This window comes from Brienomyrus brachyistius, chromosome 23 (genome assembly GCF_023856365.1).
Source record: "Brienomyrus brachyistius isolate T26 chromosome 23, BBRACH_0.4, whole genome shotgun sequence".
Taxonomy (NCBI): Eukaryota; Metazoa; Chordata; class Actinopteri; order Osteoglossiformes; family Mormyridae; genus Brienomyrus; species Brienomyrus brachyistius.
Genome location: NC_064555.1, coordinates 20766117 through 20789004, shown reverse-complemented (window position 1 = coordinate 20789004; position 22888 = coordinate 20766117). Strand labels below are relative to the sequence as shown.

Here is a 22888-nt window from a genome sequence, read left to right as displayed (position 1 = left end):
GTCTGACATAGCGCAGAGTGGAAACCGCTGGCAGGTGCCAAGAAGCGGTGGTGTGTGTGTGGGGAGGGGGGTGCTCCGGAGCACTTGCGGCCTCACAGGAGCTGCGCTGTGTACGTTGTGCAGACCACCTCCCCTCCCCTGCTTCAGCCATGCCAGCGTGCGAGTGCAGGTGAGAGAGCCTATGCAGTTGCATGTTTGAGCGTGTGTTAGCATGTCAGTCCGGGCGTGAGTGTCCACGCGTGTGTACGTATGCATGTGTGTTTGGCCTGGAAACAACACGGAGTGCACAGCAGCAGGAAGTGCAGGGGTGCCACGCACGACGGGGCATTCTGGGCCTTCCCCCTGTGCCGGGCGTTACGTTTTCCACCTCTCAGTTCCCCCTGGCTACGAGGTGGGGGATGTTGGAGGGGGGGACTTTTGGATCCCAGCCACCCACTTTCAGAGCGGCTCTGTACCCTGTTGCAGCCAACGCCATCTTTGCTCATGACCGCACTCCACCCAGATCGGGAGACATTACTGCGCACACAAGTGTTTCCCTCTATAGTCTATAGCACTATGCAGATGGCACACCTCCACAGACAGCATAACTGCGCAGACAGCATAGCTCTGTCAATGGCATAACTGCGCAGACAGCATATCTCTGTCAATGGCATAACTGCGCAGACAGCATAACTCTGCCAACAGTTTAACTGCGCAGACAGCATAACTCTGCATATGACATAACTGCGCAGACAGCATAACTCTGCATATGACATAACTGCGCAGACAGCATAGCTCTGCTGATGGTGTAACTGCACAGACAGCATAAATACACAGACGGCATAACTCTGGATATGGCATGACTGCACAGATAGTATGACTCTGCAGACAGTTTAACTGTGCAGACAGCATAACTCTGTATACGGTGTAACTGCGCAGACATCATATCTCCACAGACAGAACAGCTCTGCAGATGGCATAACTGGGCAGATGACATACTACTAAAGACAGAATAACTCTGCAGACAGAACTACTCTACAGAAGACATAACTGCGCTGGTGACATAACACTGTAGACAGCATGAAGTTCTCAGAGTAATAGGGCATTGGGACATGTTACATGGTGTAGTTTGTAATTAAAGGAAAGGCTGCACTGAACTCCAAACGCATCTTTCCCTGAAATGTTTATGCATTTTCAAACCTATAAGAGCTTCCTGGCTCCCCATTGGCTCTTGATTTTTTTTTCCTGAAGCCTTTTCCAGGTCTCTAGCATCACCAGCCTCGTGATATTCCTGAGGCTCACCGCTTCTCTGCATCAAGACAAAGAGAGAATCCTCCATGACGCACTTCGGGGGTGAAAGCCCCACATTTGCCAACCGCTGAACAAAGGCAGTTTCCTCAGATTCCTTACGATCTTCCTCAAAACGAGGCACGCGTTCGGTCGGGCTCCCCATCTCAGGTTTTGGGCCAATGCTTCACCCGTAGAGTGAATGGAAGGTGTGAGTCATTGCACGCTCTTCCTGCCGAAAAAGGAAGTCGTTCACTCGTTCCTGCAGCCGTGGGGGCATGGCTTTTGGAGAAGAGGCCGAGAAATGCAGAAGCGGAAGGCCGACTCTGCTGCAGAACTTCTACACAGGGCTGCACTCAGAGGGTGCCGAGAGGAAGTGTCTGTTTCTATGCCAAACTGGCAGGGGGGGCGGAGACTGGGTCCTCGTAGCGTGCTCATTGGCTGAGTTGTTTTCATTCATCCTGTGAATGATTTATAGTGTCGGGAAGCCATAAACAGGCAGGACACAGGGCAAGCTCCACTCACCTTCCACAAAGCCCAGAATGTCGAAACATGGTGCCTGTCCCATTCCGGTTTTCCAGCCCCCGCCTCGCTACAGGAATGTCCTGGTGCCACATAAGAATAACCAAAACCATAATCAATATCCCATAATCCTCAACTTCCTCTCATTGCTTGGAATTTTTTTAAATAATTGTTTACTCTATTCCTCCTTGTGAAAATGATCCCACTTTTGTTGGAAAATTCATAATTAAAATAGTTGTATAATAACAAACCTCTCTACTCGATGATGTTGTGTTGCAGCGTATTAAAAAGATATGCACAGAAAAGTTCTTAAAAAGACATTTTATTGGTCATGTGTTTTGCAACATTTACTTGTTAAGCCACATCCAGTACAAAGAACAACTAACAGTGCAGAAATAAATAAGAAACAGATAATAGCCGCAAAAAATATACCAAGTGGTCCATTTTAAATCTGATCAATGAACCAATCCAACTCACATATTTTAAACCTACAATGACTACAGAGCGATTGGTTTATATTTTACATTAATGAATTAAGATACTAAAGGACACAAGTAGCTACCTTTACTGCATCTTAATGAAACGATATGGCTCTTTATTTATTGGTGCTTACAGATGGTCACAAGTTGTCACCTAGGGGGCCATAATGAAAACTGACACGAGACGACCTCATGCCGTAAACGCTGCACGTGAACCGTGAGATGCAGATCTCCACGCCTTTCCTCCCGCAGACGGCCGCCCTAGTGCACTCTGATGCTCTTACGGGTGACAGTTCTACTTGATTTGCAAAAAAAAAAACAGCTGACACAGCCACTCGTCCGGCATGGCAGTTTCGGATGAGTAAGAACCTTCCAGGTGAGTCAGAGGACAAGATGTAACGGCAGCGGGCCTCACTGTATAATGAAGTTGCTACATGAGCAAGAAGGATCAGGCTGCAGAAAACCATCTGGCGGTTGGAGGACCTCCACTGAGCGGTCAGAAATCACATAGCCTCCACTCCTGGCCTGGACATGACTCTATGCAAAGTTCAGGTACAGAAGAAAAATTATTATAATAATAATTATTATTATTATTGGTACTACTAGTAGTAATATATTATTATTGGACAGGACATTATCTCCACCAGGATTATATCCTATCCTCCTCTAGGATACCCATATATACAAATATATAGGATATCCATCCACTATCTCCTGAGGCTCGTAGTCACATGACCTCCACAATAGCACTAAATATGATGTTAGTGCAACATAGGGAACTATAATAATCTGGTCTACTGAGTTCTCTTCAGTAGCGTTATGTCCAGGCCAGGAGGTCATGTGATTTCCGACCCTCCTCCTAGAGGAGGTCACCCAATAGCCAGATCCTTTTCAACCTGTGTGGCAGGGTGACGTGGACAATGAGGCAACTTCCGGTGCAACGACATGAAGGAAGTGAACTGAGATGTCCCTTCCAGATTCAGTCCCCCTTCAGAGGCCCAGCACGTGAGCTGGTGACACAAACAGTACAGAACCCCACCGCACTGCAGCACAGAGCACCTCTAAGACACTGGAAGTGCCTTTTTAAAACTACACAAAATCGTCGCCGGCCACTGGCCGAGGAATGGATCTCATCCAAACCATCCAAAGATATTTGGAAGGACGTTTTTCCACGAGAGACAAACTGTTTATACATATTCTGCTTAGTTATGCTGTCCGCTGTAACGCAGACACACACACACACATACACTCTCATGGGATTTAAAAAGCGTGCTTGGTAGACAGGGAGTCTCACTCTGGGTGGGGCTCTTCCCAATCCAGTCCCCCACCCTGGATGGGCTCACAAGCTCTAAGTTAATCCACTTTGGAAGTAGATCTTGAGTTTCAGAGCCACCTTCAGTATGTTCCCTGACTTGATGAGTCATTTTCCATGCTGTCTGTCACCGCTTGTGAGTCCAGGTAATGACGCTCCTATCCCTTGGCACGGCAGCAGCTACCAGCGCCGGCTCCGGTGTCAATTCTGGCGTCACCCCGTCTGGGGACTAGACCAGCGTTTCAGTCGCTGGATGCATTTGATGAACAAGCACAACGCTGCATAAAAATGAACTGGAATCCAAATTGTGACGCAATTTAAACGCAAACTTCTGTCTCCTGACCTCAGTTATTGAGGCCGTTATGCAGAGGAAGTCTGGTGAGACCAGGGGACCTGAGTAGATGCCTTCAGCTCTCTTTCTCTGACAGAAACACTGGGTGATGTCACGCAAGTGAGGTGTGAAGCAAAACAGCCAAGTCATGTCTGCCGCTAGTCCAGATGTTTAGAGGCACCCTCAAAAGCCCCCCCCCCCCCCCCCCCAGGGAGCTCCGTGCCAGGATCCTCTCCTGGGAACACTGGCCCCTACTGGCTTGCGAGCAAACGTTCGCTGGGGCCAGCGAACTAGGCAGGACGAAGTCGCCGTTTGAATCTTATAACATAACCTGCAAGAACATTTTTCCAAAGAAGCAGGAAGGCGAGTGTGAGCTCCAGGCAGAAATAACCAGCCTGCCACGGCTCCCCGTTCCACCAGAACTCGGTCAATGGGTAATATAGACACACGCACAGATCCACACGTGTGCATGGCTGATGTGTACACCGTCCTGACAGCACTGATTGACTCTTTACAGGCCTGAGCCCGACAGACTGACTGCCCCACGTGACAGTCCTGTCATCGCCGTGAGGTCTAACTTTTCACCTTTTCCACACCTCTCCATCTCAAGCATGCTCTCGTTTTCTTCCCGAGCATGCTATATGTCTGCCAGGACTTTGATTGCTGGCTGTGAAGATTAGGGGCTACACATCTGTTGCAGCAAATGGGTGTTGATGTTGTGCCATTGTGCCATTGTTCCTGAATACCCCATTGTCACCCACATACAATAAAACATCTGCGTGGAATACCAGCAAAGAAAAATTTACAGCCTAAGACGTGGAGAAAAGAAAACCATGTACGTACATTGTTCCCTCTGAACGTTCATTGTCTGGTCTCATGTTCCTAGCCACGTGTCAGTCGGCCAAGAAAGCACCATGAAAATAGGCGTGTGTTTCTGCGGGCAGAGCCGGGCGTGGGAATTTCAGACTGGGTCTATCTTACCTGTAACGAGCCATGGGTGAAAGGAAATCGCTGTTTTATGAACAAGCAAGCATACTAAGGGCGTGGTGGGGGGGCACCTTTGAAATTGCAATCGCAGCTACCTTCCGACAAAAGATAACCTAACCTTTATTATTTTTACAGCGAAAATAAAACAGCACGCCTACGTTCTTTATGACTTTTTAAAATTTCCTGATGCCCAGAGTTGAACAATGCGCTTATTGATTGAGAGATACCATTTATTGTATGTGGCCGGGATGTATAAAAGCAATGGCATGTCATACAGGTAACTGTAAAACGAGGTGAGCAAATTCATCCAGGCACTGTGTTTTACCGCCTTTTTGTAGTTATTGTCACAATTTCATTTGATGCATGACTGCAAATATGACAGGCTTGAGTTTTTTTGCCCACCCATCCATCCATCCATCCATCCATTCATCCATCCACCTTCTGGCCACTAATCCAGTTCTGCGTTATTGTAACACCTGAAATTTATACAGCTTTACTCTACATCTGCATTTATTTATTTTATTCAAAGCCACATACAAGCAAGGCAGATAAATACATTACGAGCCAAATATTCATAAGTGCAGCTAGGCTGAGCTTCCAGTGGATTCCCATTAACAAGTGAGTGGCTGTGGAGTAGGAGCTGCACAATACATACAAATATCACAAGAACCTGATAGGGCAGCTATTCAGATCAAGCACAAAGTCCAAAACCCAAGAGCTCAGCTGAGGGATCACGCAACAGTTCAGTGGCTGGAGGGATAGTTGAGGTTTTCGCAGAATGTCTTGAGACATTTCTTGAAGGTTCGGCTATTCCAGAAACCCCAGAGCATAGAACAGGCTTAATGATCAATGATGCAGCCTTAAATATCAGTCATACAGTCTTAGTTATTGTCACAACATAGAAATGAGCGACTTGGGGGCATAAGGCCAACTAAATTAGTGCTTTATTGAGCAAAAAGAACGGACACGAGAAAACAGACCATGAGGAGTCAAAATGGGAAGACTAGCACAGGGTAGGGCACAGGCAATGGGAGGAATGACGTTGGACAGGGGCTGATGAGACAATAAGATACTTCCATACAAAGAGTATTGAGTAATGGGCATGGCTTCTTAGAGCCATGTCAGTGAGAAGACAGGAGGCTCAGAGAGATGCGTCAGGCAGGACATGATAATTATCAGTGATGCAGCCTTAAATATCAATGATGCTTCATCAGTAGTCAATGATGCAACCTAATTATCAGTCATGCAGCCTCGATTGTCAGTGATGCGGCCTTAATTATCAGTCATGCCTCTTTAATTATCCGTCATGCAGCCTTGATTGTCAGTGATGCAGCCTAATTATCAGTGATGCAGCCTTAATTATCAGTAGTTTGAGTCAGTGGTGTGAGACAGGGCTCGAATTTGAGGGGCCAGCGAGTGGCCTTCTTTCTGAGAATAACATGCCGTGCATTTAGCATTTTAGCATCGCTGGAATGTGAGGACAGCTGTCAGCTTTACACATGAATGGAGGGACGTGCACATGGCCGGAGATGGACAGGCCGACTATCAAAGGCAATAAATGTGGCAGCTGGACGGGACAATGGCACCCTGGTTAACCATTAATGTGGCATCTGAGAGCATTGTCTGAATGGTCCCTCTCTCCTCTTCCTATGAGTGGCACGCTAACCACATGCCGAACTTTCACTCAAGTCTGTTTTTGAGACTGTAAGAACGCCCACGACACATCTTTCAAGACGATAAATGCAGGCATCTGGCCGAAGGACGTCCTGTGTGGGGTGGTCCTGGCCGGCCCACTTCCCATAGACATCCAGTCTGCTGCCTGTTTTTGCAGTTCTCTGTAAAGTGACAAGACAGGAATCGATCTTCCTCCTGATCTGGTCTCCCTGATCATGGGCCAGAGCCCCGATGTGTAATTATTGCACACATGATTCATATTAAAAAGTAAAATATAATAAAATAAAATCAACACCTGGCTTGTGCAATAGCATAATAACACCAAAATGATCTCTTGCAATATACAATGAAGGTTAGTGCCCATGCAAACAAGATAAAATTCTGACCGATCTTTTAGTTTTATATTGTATGGTATATTTTGATATATATTTTTTTTTTTTACAGTACAACCATCCCAAATGGCCTGAAAACTAATCAATGAATGGCTCTCATATTTGAGGCTCTGTTTATACATGAATACTGTCTTTCACCTGCGAAAACAAGCCTTTATATTCTGATACCAAGTGCCACGGGTATAATGTATAAATGTACTGTGTTTCCAGCCCCTATCAAGCGAGGTAACAGGTGTCCCTCTCTTCAAAGAGCTGGCTTTCTGTCTTTTCGCAATTTAGTTGCTGGGTTTCCATGGAAATACAAAACAGAAAGAGTCTTGTCTGGGGGCCTGTGTAGGGGAGTTTCCTTTTTTGCTCAGTGGGTAAAAATCAAGCCAACACAGACACAACACTCCATTGTCAGGACATTTAAAGTTAAGACTGAAAAGCGTCGTCCTTGCTGAGGTCCTGCCTCCCCGGAAGTCGCGGCTGGTTGGCTAGGGTCCACCTGGGCCTATGGTGTCCTTTTTTTTAAGCGAAACCTCTGGTCGAGTCGTGAGCTCCAGTGGCAAGGACCACTGTCACCTCGTCTTCCCGCAGGATTCGCAGCGACGGACCATCAAGCGCACGGTGAGGCAGCGAACGGTTAACGAAACCTGGGGGATGTTCCAGCCAGCCGCACAGTCCCCATCACTGTTCCTGGGTCACATGGTCACGGCAGCTGTTGTCGCCGCTCGGGTCGCTCAGTGGATGTCGCCCCCCCCCCCCCCCCCCCCCATCCAACGACTACATGCTGTAGGGTGGAGGACCCTAGTCCACAGATGCTCAGAAAGGTGATCCGGGAAGTCAGAGACACCTGCCCTGTGTCATCGCGGGACAGCCCCGGGACAGGAGCCACCCCCCCGGGACGTGCCGCCTGCCATCTGCTGCACGTGCTTCCCATTAGGCATTATGTAACATTCATAGACAGTGAGCTCACACGCGCACGACGCCGCACGGCGGGCAAACTAAACACGCGGACGCGTGAAACGGTGAGCTCTCCGAAACGGCGAGCTCCTCGAATGCTACTTGCTCTCGAAGGAAGCTTTCCATACGCAGGATCTCCAGCGTCACAAATGGCTCTGGGCTCACCTACCTGCCCATCCGGGGTTATTTGTCGAGTCTTTGCTCGCTGTCCACAGAGCAATTTATGAAAAGCTGCTTTCTGTTAAGCGTTCAATTTAAAACACTTGAAACAAATAAGGAGATTTATGGCCAAAACTTCAAGACCACGTGTTTCATATTGATACATTACAGGATGGATGAGTGCTTTAAAGTACATAAAATGCATATTTTTATCTATTGGTTTATGGATATACTTGTATAGTACTTTATCTGTTTATGGTAAAAAATAAAGCTACATTTTAAAAAGCCACAGCAGTACTGATAATGATTACACATGTTGTATCTTCAAGCCATTCACCACTGAATCGCTGTATAATAGCTAGGTGTGTCTTATTTGCAAATGTTTCAATTTAAACTTCAATTTTACCTTCAGGATAAAGGAACTTTTCCTTTAGGCTCTGGTTCAGTGTTTTCTCACTTACAGCCAGCTTAGGAAGGGCATGATGGCATCTCATAAGTGAACAGCAGCACCCATCGATAAATGGTGTCCACATTAATGTGAAAAGAATTATTGTAAAAACAAAAGAAAAATGCACAGTCGACTGTGACACTTAAAGGGAAAATTAAAAAAAAAAATTAACTAGGTTAAAAACATTTTGCATATGGCACTCAATTTCACTCTGTTCATTTTCAGCTTCCATTTTATGGCCAAACTAAGACCATGAATGGTAATATATTCAGTCCAGGCAATGGCTTTCAGTGCTCATTAAAACTGAACAATGATGATGCAGAAATGTAAAGGAATGCATGTACAGTTATACATGGAGGACGAAGCACTTGCCAAGTGCATTGTAATGCAAAGATGGCATCTCAGTGGGGGCGCGGTTCGCCCTATATACTGCAACATCCATTATCATCCTCACTGGTAACCATATAAAGGTCTTTCTGTGTGTGCGTGTGTGTGTGCATGTATGTGCATGAATGCAGAGTCCCCACAAAGATATCATTTCAAGCCTGTGTATGTGTGTGTGCATGCAAGTGTGTGTGTGTGTGTGTGTGTGGATTAGGTTTATGTCCCCTACAATGTGATTAAAAACCTGTTATTCATGTTGTGGGGACCATTTTCAGGTCTCCTCAAAAATCTGTGACTAAAAGTCTAAAAAAACTAAAAGTCTCATATTTTGTTTGGTTACTTATGGTTAAGGTTAGGGCTGGGTAGGGGTTAAGGTCGTCATGCTGGGTTCAGAGTTTTCCCCATAGAAATGAATGGAGAGACCCCACAAAGATATCATAACAAACCTGCGTGTGTATATGCGTGTGTGTGTGTTTTGAATTAAGAAAAAAAATCCATGTTCCTCCACAAAACCAGTCCAAATATGTAAATGAAAATGCACCCCCTCCCCCCCTGCCGCACCTGAAAGAGGTCAGAACACGGAAGCACATGAGAGACCCTCCCCAGCCCCAGGTCTGCTGATCCTCGGCGCCCTCTCAGCCAGGGAACTTACCTTACAAATACCTGGCAACCGTGAAAGACTTCTCTCTAATCAGTCTTTACATTTTTCTAATCTGACTTGATCAGTGCTTCCCAATCTGGTCCTTGGGGACCCACAGTCAGTCCACGTATTTCCTCTCTCCCAGCTTCTGGGAGCAAAAATGTGGACTGTCTGGCAGGGAGCTTGGGGGGAGCAAAAATGTGGACTGTCTGGCAGGGAGTTTGGGGGGAGCAAAAATGTGGACTGTCTGGCAGGGAGTTTGGGGGGAGCAAAAATGTAGACTGTCTGGCAGGGAGCTCGGAGGGAGTAAAAATGCGGGTTCTTGAGGACTGGATTGGAAAACTAGTCTACAAAAGTGCTCTGTTTCATAAAGGGTAATGGGACCCAACGTGGCTGAGGAAGACCTGATAAGTTTCATTTGCGACTCCAGAATTCGGGTCCACAACTGAGAGAAAGATGAGCTAAGTCTCTCCCAGCATTTCTTTCCGATGTATGCATCATTTCTGAGCATTCTCAAGGAACAGGAAGGCGTTCACCCTTCTAAGACAGAGGCCAATGGGACAGTGCATTTGGAGCGCTACCAGACTTAGAGAGGACATCTGAGGGGATACCCCATTTCCTGGCCAGAAAGTACAATCTGCAATCTAGATAAAAACCTCTGGCCAGGGACCATGGTGGGGTATTTTTTTTCCTTTCTGTTTTGCTCTGGACCTACAGTGTGTCTGTCTAATGTTTTTTGCGTTTTAATTTCTGCTACATTTGCTGTGACTTCTGCTAGCAAATGTTGTTGATAAGCTTGGTAACATTTTGAATATATCTACATATAGACATACAGCACTGTGCAAAAGCCTTAGGCAGTCACAGAACATAATGTTAAAATGATCTTAAATGATGTTTATGTTGGTGTAAAATTATGATATTATGTCTGTCAAGTGTGTCAGCTTGGCCATTTAAAAACCTCTCCTAAAGTCACCTAAAGTTTTTGACTACCCCATCTTGTTTGGGTAATCAATACCCCATTGCGTTATTTAATAAAACAAGTTAATTAATTACCCCCCCCCCCCCCCCCCCATTCTGGGTTGTTCCCTGCCTCGTGCCCATAGCTTTCAGGATAGGTTCCGGACTCCCCGCGACCCAGAAGGATATGCGGTTTGGACAAAGGATGGATGGAAGTTAATTAATTAATTGAACGGGTGGACAAATTTAGCAAAGAAATAGAACGGCTGAGGTGCCCCTGAGGAGAAGTTTGGGAACCAATGTAGAGTTTATCTAGCCGTTCAACAAGATTTCAGTAACCTATAAACAAATAAAGAATAAACAAAATTCTTGTTCACTTTTTATTGTGTTACCATTAATTTGCATACGTTATAATGTTAGCTTTTTTTTCTTCTGAGGAAATATACCTGTACCACCGAGATAAATAGCCGTAAACATTTTCTATGACTGCCTATGACTTTTGCACAATACTATATATTTGATAATATCTATAAACATATCTATTTATGAACATATCTGAGCTTTTGACAGATATGTTTGCACAACAACATATTAAAGAATAATACTGCAGTGAGTTCAAAGGAAATTAGCATCTATCCTTTAGCCTTTTATGAAAGTGAATTCTGTTCTCCAAGTATAACAGGCATTCAGTTGGTTCTATGTATCTGATGGGCCTTGCGAGGAATTTGTAAGAACAACTTAATTTTTATGAGAAATAAATGCTCATGGGTAGAGAATCACTTTTACCCACAGACTTCTGGGATTTGATCAGTATGGCACAGAATTTTTGGATGTTTAGAGTTTTTGAGTGCATTATAATTTTATGGAAAATGGTTGTGAATAAAGCATAACATTCGCCATTTCTTTGCTAGTCAAAAACCTTAACTTTTACACACTGGAACGTCTGCATTAAGAACAACGGCATACCAGTGAACACGAAATGCACAGCTCTCTCAAATAAGAATTCGAGTAGTCTGTCGTTGAGGATTCTTTCTTTGGTTTCTCCCAATGCAACGGCATTAAAATTATCCTAGGAAATATTTCACACAATATCTCAAACAACAGCTTGACGTATGTTAATAGATGTGGATCGGACAGAATACATATTTACAAAAGGTTAAACTTTCTCAGTATGTCGCGTTATCTTCTCATTTTGCAAAAACGATGAGTCGAATTGAAATTCACTAACATTGATCAACAACGGCTTGCTTTGCAAGATACGTTACACGTTCCAATTTTCTTGAGTTCACGTTTCACACATGGGTTTTCCCCCTCATTGGGCCATGCAAATACTCTTATTAACAAGTAGCCTCGGACTGATTTCATACGGCCCATGCAGTGCTTATTCATGCCACGCATACAGTGGTTCACTTGTCCGAATACCGTTTATCGACACATTTAATACGCATTAGTACAGCCTGTGATAAATTATTTCCCCCGCAAATGTGCAATCGTGTACATGAATACATTAAATAAATACATACATCACTGACGTCGCCACTATGGATGTTTATCGTATTCTACGTGTGCCTGTATTTTTAATAAATAGTGCTAAGCTTACTGCACGCATTTATGTAGAAAATGTACGTCATACATGTACTCACATGCATGAATGTTAATTTTGGTTTTTCCAGAAATGCGCAGGAGTCGTGTTGCCAAAAATAAATTGAGCAAGCAATTTAAAACTGAGTCTGCATTAAACATCTCATGACATTAATCCTGTGCCTCTGGGTTTTGAACCTGGCCTCACGGCACAGAACTACCCATGTCGGCGTAGAATCTGCTCTGCATCGAATAAGGAAAAGCATGTTTTCTACATCCCGATACTCGACTGTTGCATTAAATGGTGTTTATGATCACTTTTTTCTCTTCTTGTAGATCCCTGTTTTGGAAGCTGACAATTTTAAAAACGGCCCAGAGAAACCAAGGAGACAGAAAGAAAGCAGAACGAGGCGGTTTTGCCTTTGTAGTTAGAGAGGAATGCGGAAATGTTCCTGCTCTGTGTCAAACTTCTCTGAAGGGGGTCAAGGCGCATTCAGCTAGCGTGGGAAAGGGAAAAGGAATCTGAGCGAACTCTCCATACTCTGGGACGGGGGAACAGCACTTCGTTCCTTGAGGAGCCTGCGGTATGGACTGTGATCTCCGGGAAAACCGAGTTTTTAAAGTACACGATCTAGTGTGAAAAAAAAATCGAAAAGCCCTTTTAGTTGATTTGCTTGAATAGGTCGTGCTGTGTTTGGTACTGCTGGAGGATGGGGGTTCCAGCGCGTGCACCATCCCTCTACCTGTGTGGCCCAGGGCATAGACAGTGAGGGATCTGTGAAGTATTTGCAAACTTCTGCTCACGAAGAAAGGGCTGGTTTCATCGCAGATTGTAAGGACGTGCACGTCGCTACGGATTTGGATTCCTAATCTATATCTATCAGGTATTTGAATTTCTGCAAAATGTTAACTTCCTCCAGGATTTTTTCACATATCTTTTATTGCATGTATGCAGCTGTGTCGACAGTGTGGGTGTTAGTGCATGCTTGTAAAACGGTGTTTAGCCTATAGGACATAGTTCTGTGTTTCCTAATGTATATTTTGCTCAAGACTGACACTGAATTTGAGCTAGCCATGAAATGTATAATTAAAACTTTCGATCCTTTTAAATATGATGGTAAACTTAATGCTGCAAAGTGCTGTCCAAGTAACATTTTCTTTAAATGTTACGGGAAGTTTGGAAGCAAATAGATAATATATAAACTGACATCTTTTATTTATATGGGAAGTCGAAACAATACAACCACGTGCTCGCCACAATTTTTAGAGCCTCGCATCAGAAAGAATATATGTTATCTGATTTTGAAAGTCTTGTAATTTAGGCAAACGCGAATCCAGTTGATATCTTTGCATGTTATCCTTATTTTGTTGTCTTCGCTTAATTAATTCCGAGTTGTATAACACCATGCATAGGGACAAATACCTCGTGCTTTTGTGCTACACGCCCGTACTGTTATGATATGCATTGGAATACATTGACTTATAAGTAGTTCAGGACCCAAATATTTAAGTTGCTAGATAAGAAAAATGAAACTTGCAATAACAATGTTTACTTATGAATAGATTAATTATTCGGCGACATTAAAGAAATGTGATAAAGCTTATAAAGGCGATTTAAGTCTTTATTTTGCGAACACAGTATGACCCGCTGTTTTCTGTCTCTTTTATTTGTTTAACCATAGGTATTACAAATACAAGCCATGCATTTCTGGTGATGTTGTAATAATTTTAATGCTTCGTTTTCGTCGGGATTTGGCACCGGCGATATTTTTAACCGCAAGTGAAAGAGACAATAAAGAAGTGTAAGATGGACAAAGACAGCACGGCTCCACAATACGAACCTGTTGCTGAGATCGGCGAAGGTGCGTACGGGAAGGTGTACAAAGCACGCGACTTGAAGAACGGTCGCTTCGTAGCCCTCAAAAGAGTGCGGGTTCAGACAGAGGAAGAGGGGATGCCTTTGTCAACCATCCGAGAGGTGGCAGTATTGAGGCAACTGGAATCATTTGAGCACCCCAACGTTGTCAGGTAAGGAATTGGATTAATAATATAAGAAATGGAATTCATGTTATACACATATTGTACAAAATATAGGGTTGATTTATACAATTTTAATACATGGCATTTGCTTATTTTTAACATCTATTTTATGTATTTAACTTGACGTGTAAATTGTGCATTTACAAATGTTTTGCCTTTTTTAAAACATCGTTTAGGCCTATTCTACAGCATTTTGAATGAGTTATCTGAATGAATTTAAATATTTAGTTTATTGGCTAGTTTACGTTTATGTGCGATTTTCACGGCTCTCTAGTTTCAGTATGTGGGTAGAATGTGCGCACTTTTGTGGAATTGTTTTTTCGTGCAGTCGTTCGTTTGCTCCGCCGAGCCATCCGTACCTTAACTACAGCGCCCCCTGTGTTCCAGCTGTGCTGAAGCTCGTGCAGACGCCTCGCGCTGTGTCGCGCGGCTTATAACGTAACGAAGAGCTGTCGGCTTGATAGCTTCAGATGCAGTAATTAACGAATTGAAAAATGTTTTAATCCCGAAATGAGGACATTCAACAGGTGGAAGATTTTTATATTTGAAAATCAGGATTTGCGTTTCAATACAAAAATAGCTCACATTTCTTAGAGTTCTTCATTATGGGATGTTGTTTCTAAGAAAAGTGCTGCTCTTTGCTTAGCGCCCGAAAGCTTTGACTTTCAGTCATCTGTCTTAAAATACAGCACATGTACCCTAATGACTCAGGAAGTGAACTGAATGCGTTTGTTGAGATATTCCTTAGTTAACTTACTTAATCATATCTGTTCAGAATATGAGTCAACTAAGTAATTCAGACTTACCATTTGGTTCTGGGGGAATTCTTTTCAAAATGTCTTGCGTTGCTGGGAAAGTTATGTTGAATATAGTTCACACGGGCATTTCTCAGAACAATCTACCTATTTAAGTCTCTTCAGAGCTTCTGGAAGCAAGCTACATTTAATCTGTTAAAGGTCTGATTTGAGAGAATGATTGAATTTTATTTGGGGTATATTTCAGACTCTGCCCCACATGCAGTTTGCTGGTGATCAAGGTATCTTGACTTAGACAACCTAATACATTGTTAAAAGAAATGTAATAATTGATTGAAATAGCAATTATGTTCCTCTTAATAGCTTTCATTGTGGTCAGCGTTCAGGTTTCAGACCTTTGCCTTGAAAGGTAACTCAAGGAAGTTATGATTCCATGAATCCTAGAGAATTCCAGTTGTTCTCTTGAGACACGTGTAACTTGACGCTGTGCTTCAATTAGGACGTTTGTTACGCTTGACCCTACGTTGAAGTTTCTTTGTCTCCTTTCCTTAGCTTGCTTTGGGATGAAAATACTTTGATTGCCCTGAAAAGCTCTGTGGCTCTATTCACTGGTTTCATGTTATTTTAAAGGTACCTCTGGTATCTTATAAAGTGTTGATTTTTACATGTTATTTATTGCCTGATTTATATTCATAGTAAAGCAGAAAGGAAATTTAAATAAATAATTAATACGAAAGAAAAAAGGCAATTTTTTTTTTGCATAATTCTTGACACTTTTTACTCTAACTTAAACTTAATTTAGGTGTGCAAAATTACTTAGACAACTCACACAGATAAGTATATTCTGTCCATGTGTGATAATAGTATTTCAGAATGATGTGTATCGTTCAGGATATTAAAAAAAATGGCGTCTATAAGCGTCTAGAAACAACAGGGTGCCAAGTCAAGATAAAACTACAAGAAACAGATACATCTAAGAATTTCCCTCTGCTGAAATGACACCAAACAGAAAATCCATAGCATTGTGTTTGGGGAAGTCCCACCATCCTCAGCAGTGGGCCTTGGTGGTCACATGATGACAGCACGGAGATGCTTTTCCTGCTGAGCAAGGTCTCCTGCAAAGTGGGTCAGTACTGGAGGATGAATGGGCAGAGTGAAGTAAAGGCAGACAGCAACTGAAAATGATGTTGAGAATCGATCTTTGAGCTTGAAAGTGTTCAGCAGGGACGGCACCAGGCCAATGCTCCCCTTATGACTTTTAGTCATTGAGTTAAAGACCTTAATCTTCTATGGAGCAATTTCATAAAATGAATTAAAACTTCTGCATTGTGAAGAAACCCTTCGTACGGCTCAGTACCCTCTGATGTGTTTTCTTGTGCCTACGTTGATGAATGTCTTGTATTTACCATAAATAGAGCGTGGATTTTAGGAACAAAGAAGAGAGATGGTTCATAGTGCTTATTGCAGGGTCGCGAATAACTTGTCATGAAGTTTGCAGTTATGGACAGGAACAGTTGTAAATGTAATGATGTTACACATAATCCCTCATCTTACAAAACTGGAACATAGGTCAGTCATGGCAGGGTACTGTCATGGAAGTGGACAGGGAAGAGTGTGGAGACCTTTAGAACTGAAATGAGAGAGCATGAAACTTAAATGATGTGGGATGTTGCTGAGGAGCAGTAAATTACCGTGGTAAATGGGAAACTTCTATTCGGGTTACAATGGACACAAGCAGAGATGGCAGAAAAAGAGAGATACTTACAAGCACATTTGTGTAACTGTGCACGGCCTTTTGTGTACTGGTGAGTTATAAGTTAATAGCAGAGGTGGATAGTTCACGTCCAGAAAGTAAAAATCCAGACCAAGATTTGGTTTCAACCAGCCACTTGAGTATGAAGAGTCACATTAACCGAGTACTAAACGGGTCGGTTGAAACAAAATTTTGGTCTGGATTTTTACGTTCTGGACCTGTACTATTTCCCTCTGCTAAAGAGTATGTTTCACCTAAATATGGTACAGGTATCCCTCAAGATAGGTGGGGAAAGTAAGGACGATTTCAAGGGCCTCTATTTAAAGTTTGGATAACATAATTGGATTGGTCTGGGTTGGGGGGCCAATATGACATGCTTTCATGGGGCCCAAGATCTCTTTAACTGTGGGACATCCATCCATCCATCCATCCATCCATCCATCCATTTTCCAAACCACTTATCCTACTGGGTCGCGGGGAACTTTGAGACATTAAAATCCAAAAATGCTATAAATATCCCTATGCGACCAACAGCTCACTCTACAAGTAACTTCAAAAAGCATCCATTTCTAACCATTATTAAGTATTAGCTTTGGATTAAATACAAAACGATGAACCTTGGGGATTAATCAACTCTCGTGGCTCACTGCCACATTTTACAGTAAATGTGTGTACATTTAAAAAGCAAGGATGATCTATGCTACTCATTCTGTAGTTATATTTGCCGTTCCTTTAATGACTTGCCTGTCGAGAAACGAGTCATCATAGAGCTTTAAACAGCTATGAAAGTTGTCGAAAAATTGAAATGAGTAACGGGTGAGCATGTTGACTGTGCTTGTATGCTTTTCCACAGGCTCTTTGATGTATGTACGGTGTCCAGAACTGACAGAGAGACAAAATTGACACTGGTCTTCGAACATGTGGATCAGGATCTGACTACGTACTTGGAGAAGGCACCTGAACCTGGTGTACCACCAGAAACCATCAAGGTACTTTGGATACGTTCATCCTGTTTGTGTAGAGAGCACTTCTGATTGTTCCTTATGCAGCCTTTCCCCAGGTTATGATGAGGTTAAGTTCTCATAAACCTATCAGAAGGCGAAAATACATTTTATTGCAGTGCACCTAATCTAACAAACATCATAGTTTAGCCTATAGCATACATACTCAGGACACTTACGTTAGCCTACAGTTTAGCAAAATCATTAACACAAAGCCTATTTTTATAATAAAGTGTTGAATATCTCATTGAATTTATTGAATAATGTACCGAAAGTGAAAAACACTTACCCATCGTAAAAATGAAATATCGTAACACGGACCATTGTAACCCAGGGCGCCTGTATTTTATTTTCTGGATTTAAGGCAATAGAGAAACATGTAATGGAGAAATGATGAACACAAAAGCACCTCAATGTAGTATATTGTGATATTTTTGATTTATGAGAAGCTCAAGGTCGTATCTCCTCACATCCTATTTCCTTCTCATGCTCTGGGTCAACCATGTCATGCACTCTGTTGTGTAATAATGTGAACTTTAAACATATGTGGCGTGCCCTTCCATCCAAAGTAATTATAACAGTGGCCCCCATTCTTGATGAAAACATCACACTTGCTCGAACATTTTATGCATACGAATAAATACTTGAACAACCACACCTTCCATTGGTAACCTTTTGCAAGTAAAGAGAGAAACATGCCCATAGACTTGGAAATACCGGAATAGATGCAGGGATACATATGTTAGCAATCATGCATTTTCCAGAAACAATGCGCATACAGGCAATTCAATGGCAAACAATAGTTTCAGAATTTGGCGTTGATCTGGCAGGATTATATTGTAGCTCCTTAATTGCCGTGAACAATAAAATAAATCTGTTTTTGAAGGGAACATTTTTAGTTATTCCCGCTGCTTGCGTGAAGTGCACAGGAAATGTGTTCTGCTGGCTTTGGAAAACACAAGGACATAAAAAAACAACCTTTGAGAGACTTGTGCTGCTTTGAAGGGCACTACATGTGCTGGAAGGCCACAAATTAAGGGAGCGAAACGATACAGTACTTTTATTTTTATTTGGCTCTGATTTTTAATAGCCTGAATGCTGTTATAGAGTCTGTACTATGAACATCGGGGTGTTTGGCTAACTTTTGGTACAAACAGTTGAATTTATGGTTACTTTATTATTCATTGTATTTTATGTATTTGTAGATGTATAACAAGAACATATTCCTGCAAAATCACCTTACCTTTTTTAATGAATTTCACTCATTGACTTATTTATATCTAGGTTCTTACACCTCAGTACATAGTGGTGCAATTGCATGATATTAATAATTGTGAGAGTATATTGTTTTTACTTTACTTGCACATAATAATAATGGATAATTGTGACCCACAATAGGATAAGCAAGATGGAACTGAATGATGGAGCACAGATTACAGCCATGTTTGACACAGGGGGTCCGGTACTGAAGCGCGATAAATCAAGACATTCAGTGTCCTGCTCAAATAGGACTTCAGCCGAAGCTGTAATCACATATACCGGGGGACACATGTCCTCCCCAAAATACAAATGTGCTCACAATGACCGCCCCCCCCCCCCCCCCCAGTATTGACTCCATGGCTACTGCCTTGGCTTCAACAGGAAGTTAGCATGAATCACAGTTGTAACTGGTACTCCCCATTGAGTGAATATGGGTCTAATGAATGTAAGGCTATAATAATGTAGAATTTGTAAATTTTGCCTTTTTACCATAGGGAAATTGAATTAAATCAAGAATAATGAATGAAAGGAGCATCATCTCAGTTGGCTTGCATGATTGAAAAAACTTTATATCAAGCACGAACATTGCAACATTATGGAATTTGCTCATAAAATGTACAACCTTATCAAAAACGATAATGAAGCGGTAAGGAAGATGAATGGATGGATGGATTTGATTTCAAGCAGTTTCTCTGATCTTTCTGTCCCACCCATTTACCATTATTCTTATCCTACTGTACATCAACAAGTAATACGGAAACTGCTTAATGGAGCCTAACTGTCTTTGTAAGTAAAAGAGGAGACTCACACATTGCTGTTGTGGTTCTTTGAACAAAGGAGGGGTACAGCCTTCCACACAGACAGAGGACGCAAGGCTGCTGGAGTGGAATTAGTGCATAGGTTCTGCGACCTGTGGATTCAGAGAGCTGGCTAATAGATTGGGTAGCTGAGGATATACTGTATGACTAGGTAATCCTGCACCTGTGGGGATTGTTAAGGCCCTTAGAGAGGACACACCCTTTCTCCGCACTCTCTTCTTCTTCATCAACATTCCCCTATACAGGAGACCATTGTAAACCTTGTGACAGGGATAATAGAGATTTAAACATTAAAGAGCGGTAAGACACTGATATTGATATTAATATTTACCCTGGGTTTAATTATTTTTTTCTATATAGGTCCCATTTTACATCAGGTTATGGCATTTTGAGCACAGCCATTACAGTAATTGCCCGTCGTTGGAGGTCCGTTACACATCTGTGCCGTGTGCTTGCAGTGTGGCATGGTCACCAAGCAGTTGTCAGCAACAGGCCGGTCGTTGGGCTTCGAGTGCCAAGCCTCTTGTTCAAAAGGCCTGTTCCCAGTCGAAGGGAGAATTGACAGCCTGAGCCACCAGGCCAAAGCCATTAGAGGCCGTGGTCCCCTTTTCAGAGCACCGGATTCCCCAGAAATGGGGAAACAAGCTGGGCGAACGGGAATATCGTCCTTTTAGCAGCAAACGACTAAATAAATGCAACTCCTTCGCAAACCTTTAACATCTTAATCTGCGCCCCCACGGAGGACAGCAGATTGCAGAGAACACCCCCGCCTGCCATTCAGACCCACCGCATGGGCAGTGATGAAAGAGGCCCGCAGATGAAATGGGGTGGAAGGATATCAAGCAGGTTTGCCCTGGCTCAGGGAGTGTGGGGGGGACGGCTGGGCCTGCAGCCCTCAGAATCCCATCTCCCACTCATAATGAGGAGGTTAATGAGGCATGGGCAGGGAATCATACCGCCGGTAACGGGCAGATGTCCCGCATTATGCCCGCCGACAATAAACAATATTGCAGCTTCTCCCCCATTTGCATTAAAAAGGCGGCCCTCTGTAAGCATGTTTCGGCCGGTCCGGGGGCCCTTTCTCCTCACCCTTTTGATACCCCACTCCTCCAGTCTCTGTGAAGGCCTTGTGAAATAATCACTCTCACGTATATATTTCAGATCGCCCAATCAAAAACCATGGAAGGTATCCGATCGTCTCCCTCTTGTTTCCCATTCACACTGTTAATATCAGAATATCGTATTTTAATTCTCAAACAAGTGTTTGGTAAGGCTATCCTTTCGGAATTAAAATGTGAGGTTCTTCCGGGCAAGGCGGTTCTCTGTGAAATGCGACTCGTCGAGGGGCAGCACCTTCAGTCTGCACTTTCTCCTTGTTTTTAGCCTGCTTGCTGTTTGTTTCTCAAAGGTTTCGGATAGAAATGGAGGATTCCATAGATTCCAGCTGATTTACCTACCTTTTATTAAGCAGACTTCTCCGCTTTCAATGCAAACTCACTCCAGGGGATTTTTGTGACCTAGATATAGGGTGAATATTAATCTGCATTTTATAGATGGAACAGAGTGACACTTTTTTAGAGGTTTTCTGGTACATTCTCTGGAGTAGTAACTCGTGCAGGTGTGTCTTACTCCCCCCCCCAAGGGCTATGTGACTGGTAAATATAATACAAATACCCCAGCAATTGTACATGTTAAACACCTCAATGGCAGCAGTGGTCCATAGAGCAGAGCGGTTTGTTCTGGATGGGAATCTGTTGGATATTTCAAAATTTAGTTTTCATTTTTAATTTTGCAGTAATCAGCACTGCAGAAAGATGGCCACTTGATGCTGAAGATACTCGTACTAAAGGCTCTGAAGCTCCTGAAACCTTCCTGACACATTTACCACGGCGTCAGGCTGCCCCCGGTCAGATAGCTGCCGCTGGCTGGCATTTTCTGCTCGGCTGTGTTCGGTATTCTCTCAGTGTTTTTAATCACTGACCAGCTGGCTCGTTAGTGAATGGAACCGCGGGCCCGTGTCCATGTTACTTGTGAGGTCTTGGCCCGAGGCGATTCGAGCGGTAACTGTGAGACCGCTCCCTCGAATTCCCCCCCCACCCCCTAACCAGCCCTGTTTTCCTCCCACTCGTCTCTCACGTGCCCCCCCCCCCCCCCCCCCCCCCCCCGCATTAACACATGCTTCTCCTCACCGAACACCCTTATCCTAGCTCATGCCAGAGGAAACAGCCTCTGTGTTTCTTTCTCTTTCCTTTTTTTTCCAGGGCCCTTGTTACACCAGGTCCACCGCTGTGTAAACTGCCCCTCAACGTAGGACTAGTGGAGGCCCTGTGAGCTGCAGTGCAGAGCCAGAGGGCTGAGGCCGGCCAGGCCCGCTATTCGGCTTGTGCTCTTTCTGGAAGTTCTTAATCAAAATGCTTCTGCCACTTCAGTATGGAGATTCTATATATAATATATTTTATTAAAGGTTCGTGTAACAGGTGCCATCAAATCCCAAAATATGAGTCAGGATGTTTGTTGTCCGCCCATGTTTGCCATGGCATGTTTTGAATTTTTGTCGCGTTACTCATGGGCCATGCTGATTATCGCTCATAAATACTAGTTATGGTTCACCAGGCACCCCCACGCACTGAGAGAATGAAGGAGCTCCCTTTTCATGCTGTTCTGCTTGATCTGAGCCTTGTCACTCCTACTGTTTTCCAGGACATGATGTACCAGCTCCTGCAAGGCCTGGATTTTCTGCACTCCCACCGTGTGGTACACCGCGACCTGAAGCCCCAGAACATTCTGGTCACCAGTGGTGGCCAGATCAAGCTGGCTGACTTTGGCCTGGCCAGGATATACAGCTTTCAGATGGCCCTCACCTCAGTAGTGAGTATCCCGGCTTTGCTAATGAGATGACCCGTCCTGATCTTCTACTGTGTTGCTCTTTAAGAAATAAACTGGTGTCGAGTTTAAGCTACACCTGCACTATCAAATCATTCTGAAAATCATACTCAGATTCCAGTCTGGCATATAAAATCATACTGAAAATCATACTGAAAATCCAGTTTGGTATATAAAATCATACCAAAAATCATACTCAGATTCCAGTTTGGTATATAAAATCATTCTGAAAATCATATTCAGATTCAAGTTTGGTATATAAAATCATACTGAAAATCATACTCAGATTCAAGTTTGGTAT

At 43.4% G+C, this 22888-nt stretch overlaps 1 protein-coding gene across 1 annotated transcript in view; it reads left to right on the top strand.

Moving 5' to 3' along the window:
* Nucleotides 1-12265: 12265 nt before the first annotated feature.
* The window catches only part of cdk6 (cyclin-dependent kinase 6), a 34505-nt gene continuing 23882 nt past the window's right edge, over nucleotides 12266-22888 (top strand). Inside the window, exons 1-4 of the mRNA XM_048994579.1 lie at nucleotides 12266-12961; nucleotides 13760-14105; nucleotides 17479-17614; nucleotides 22405-22572. Of these exons, the coding sequence (XP_048850536.1) occupies nucleotides 13885-14105; nucleotides 17479-17614; nucleotides 22405-22572 (525 nt within the window). The 5' untranslated portion in view covers nucleotides 12266-12961; nucleotides 13760-13884. The remainder of the gene's footprint in view (nucleotides 12962-13759; nucleotides 14106-17478; nucleotides 17615-22404; nucleotides 22573-22888) is intronic.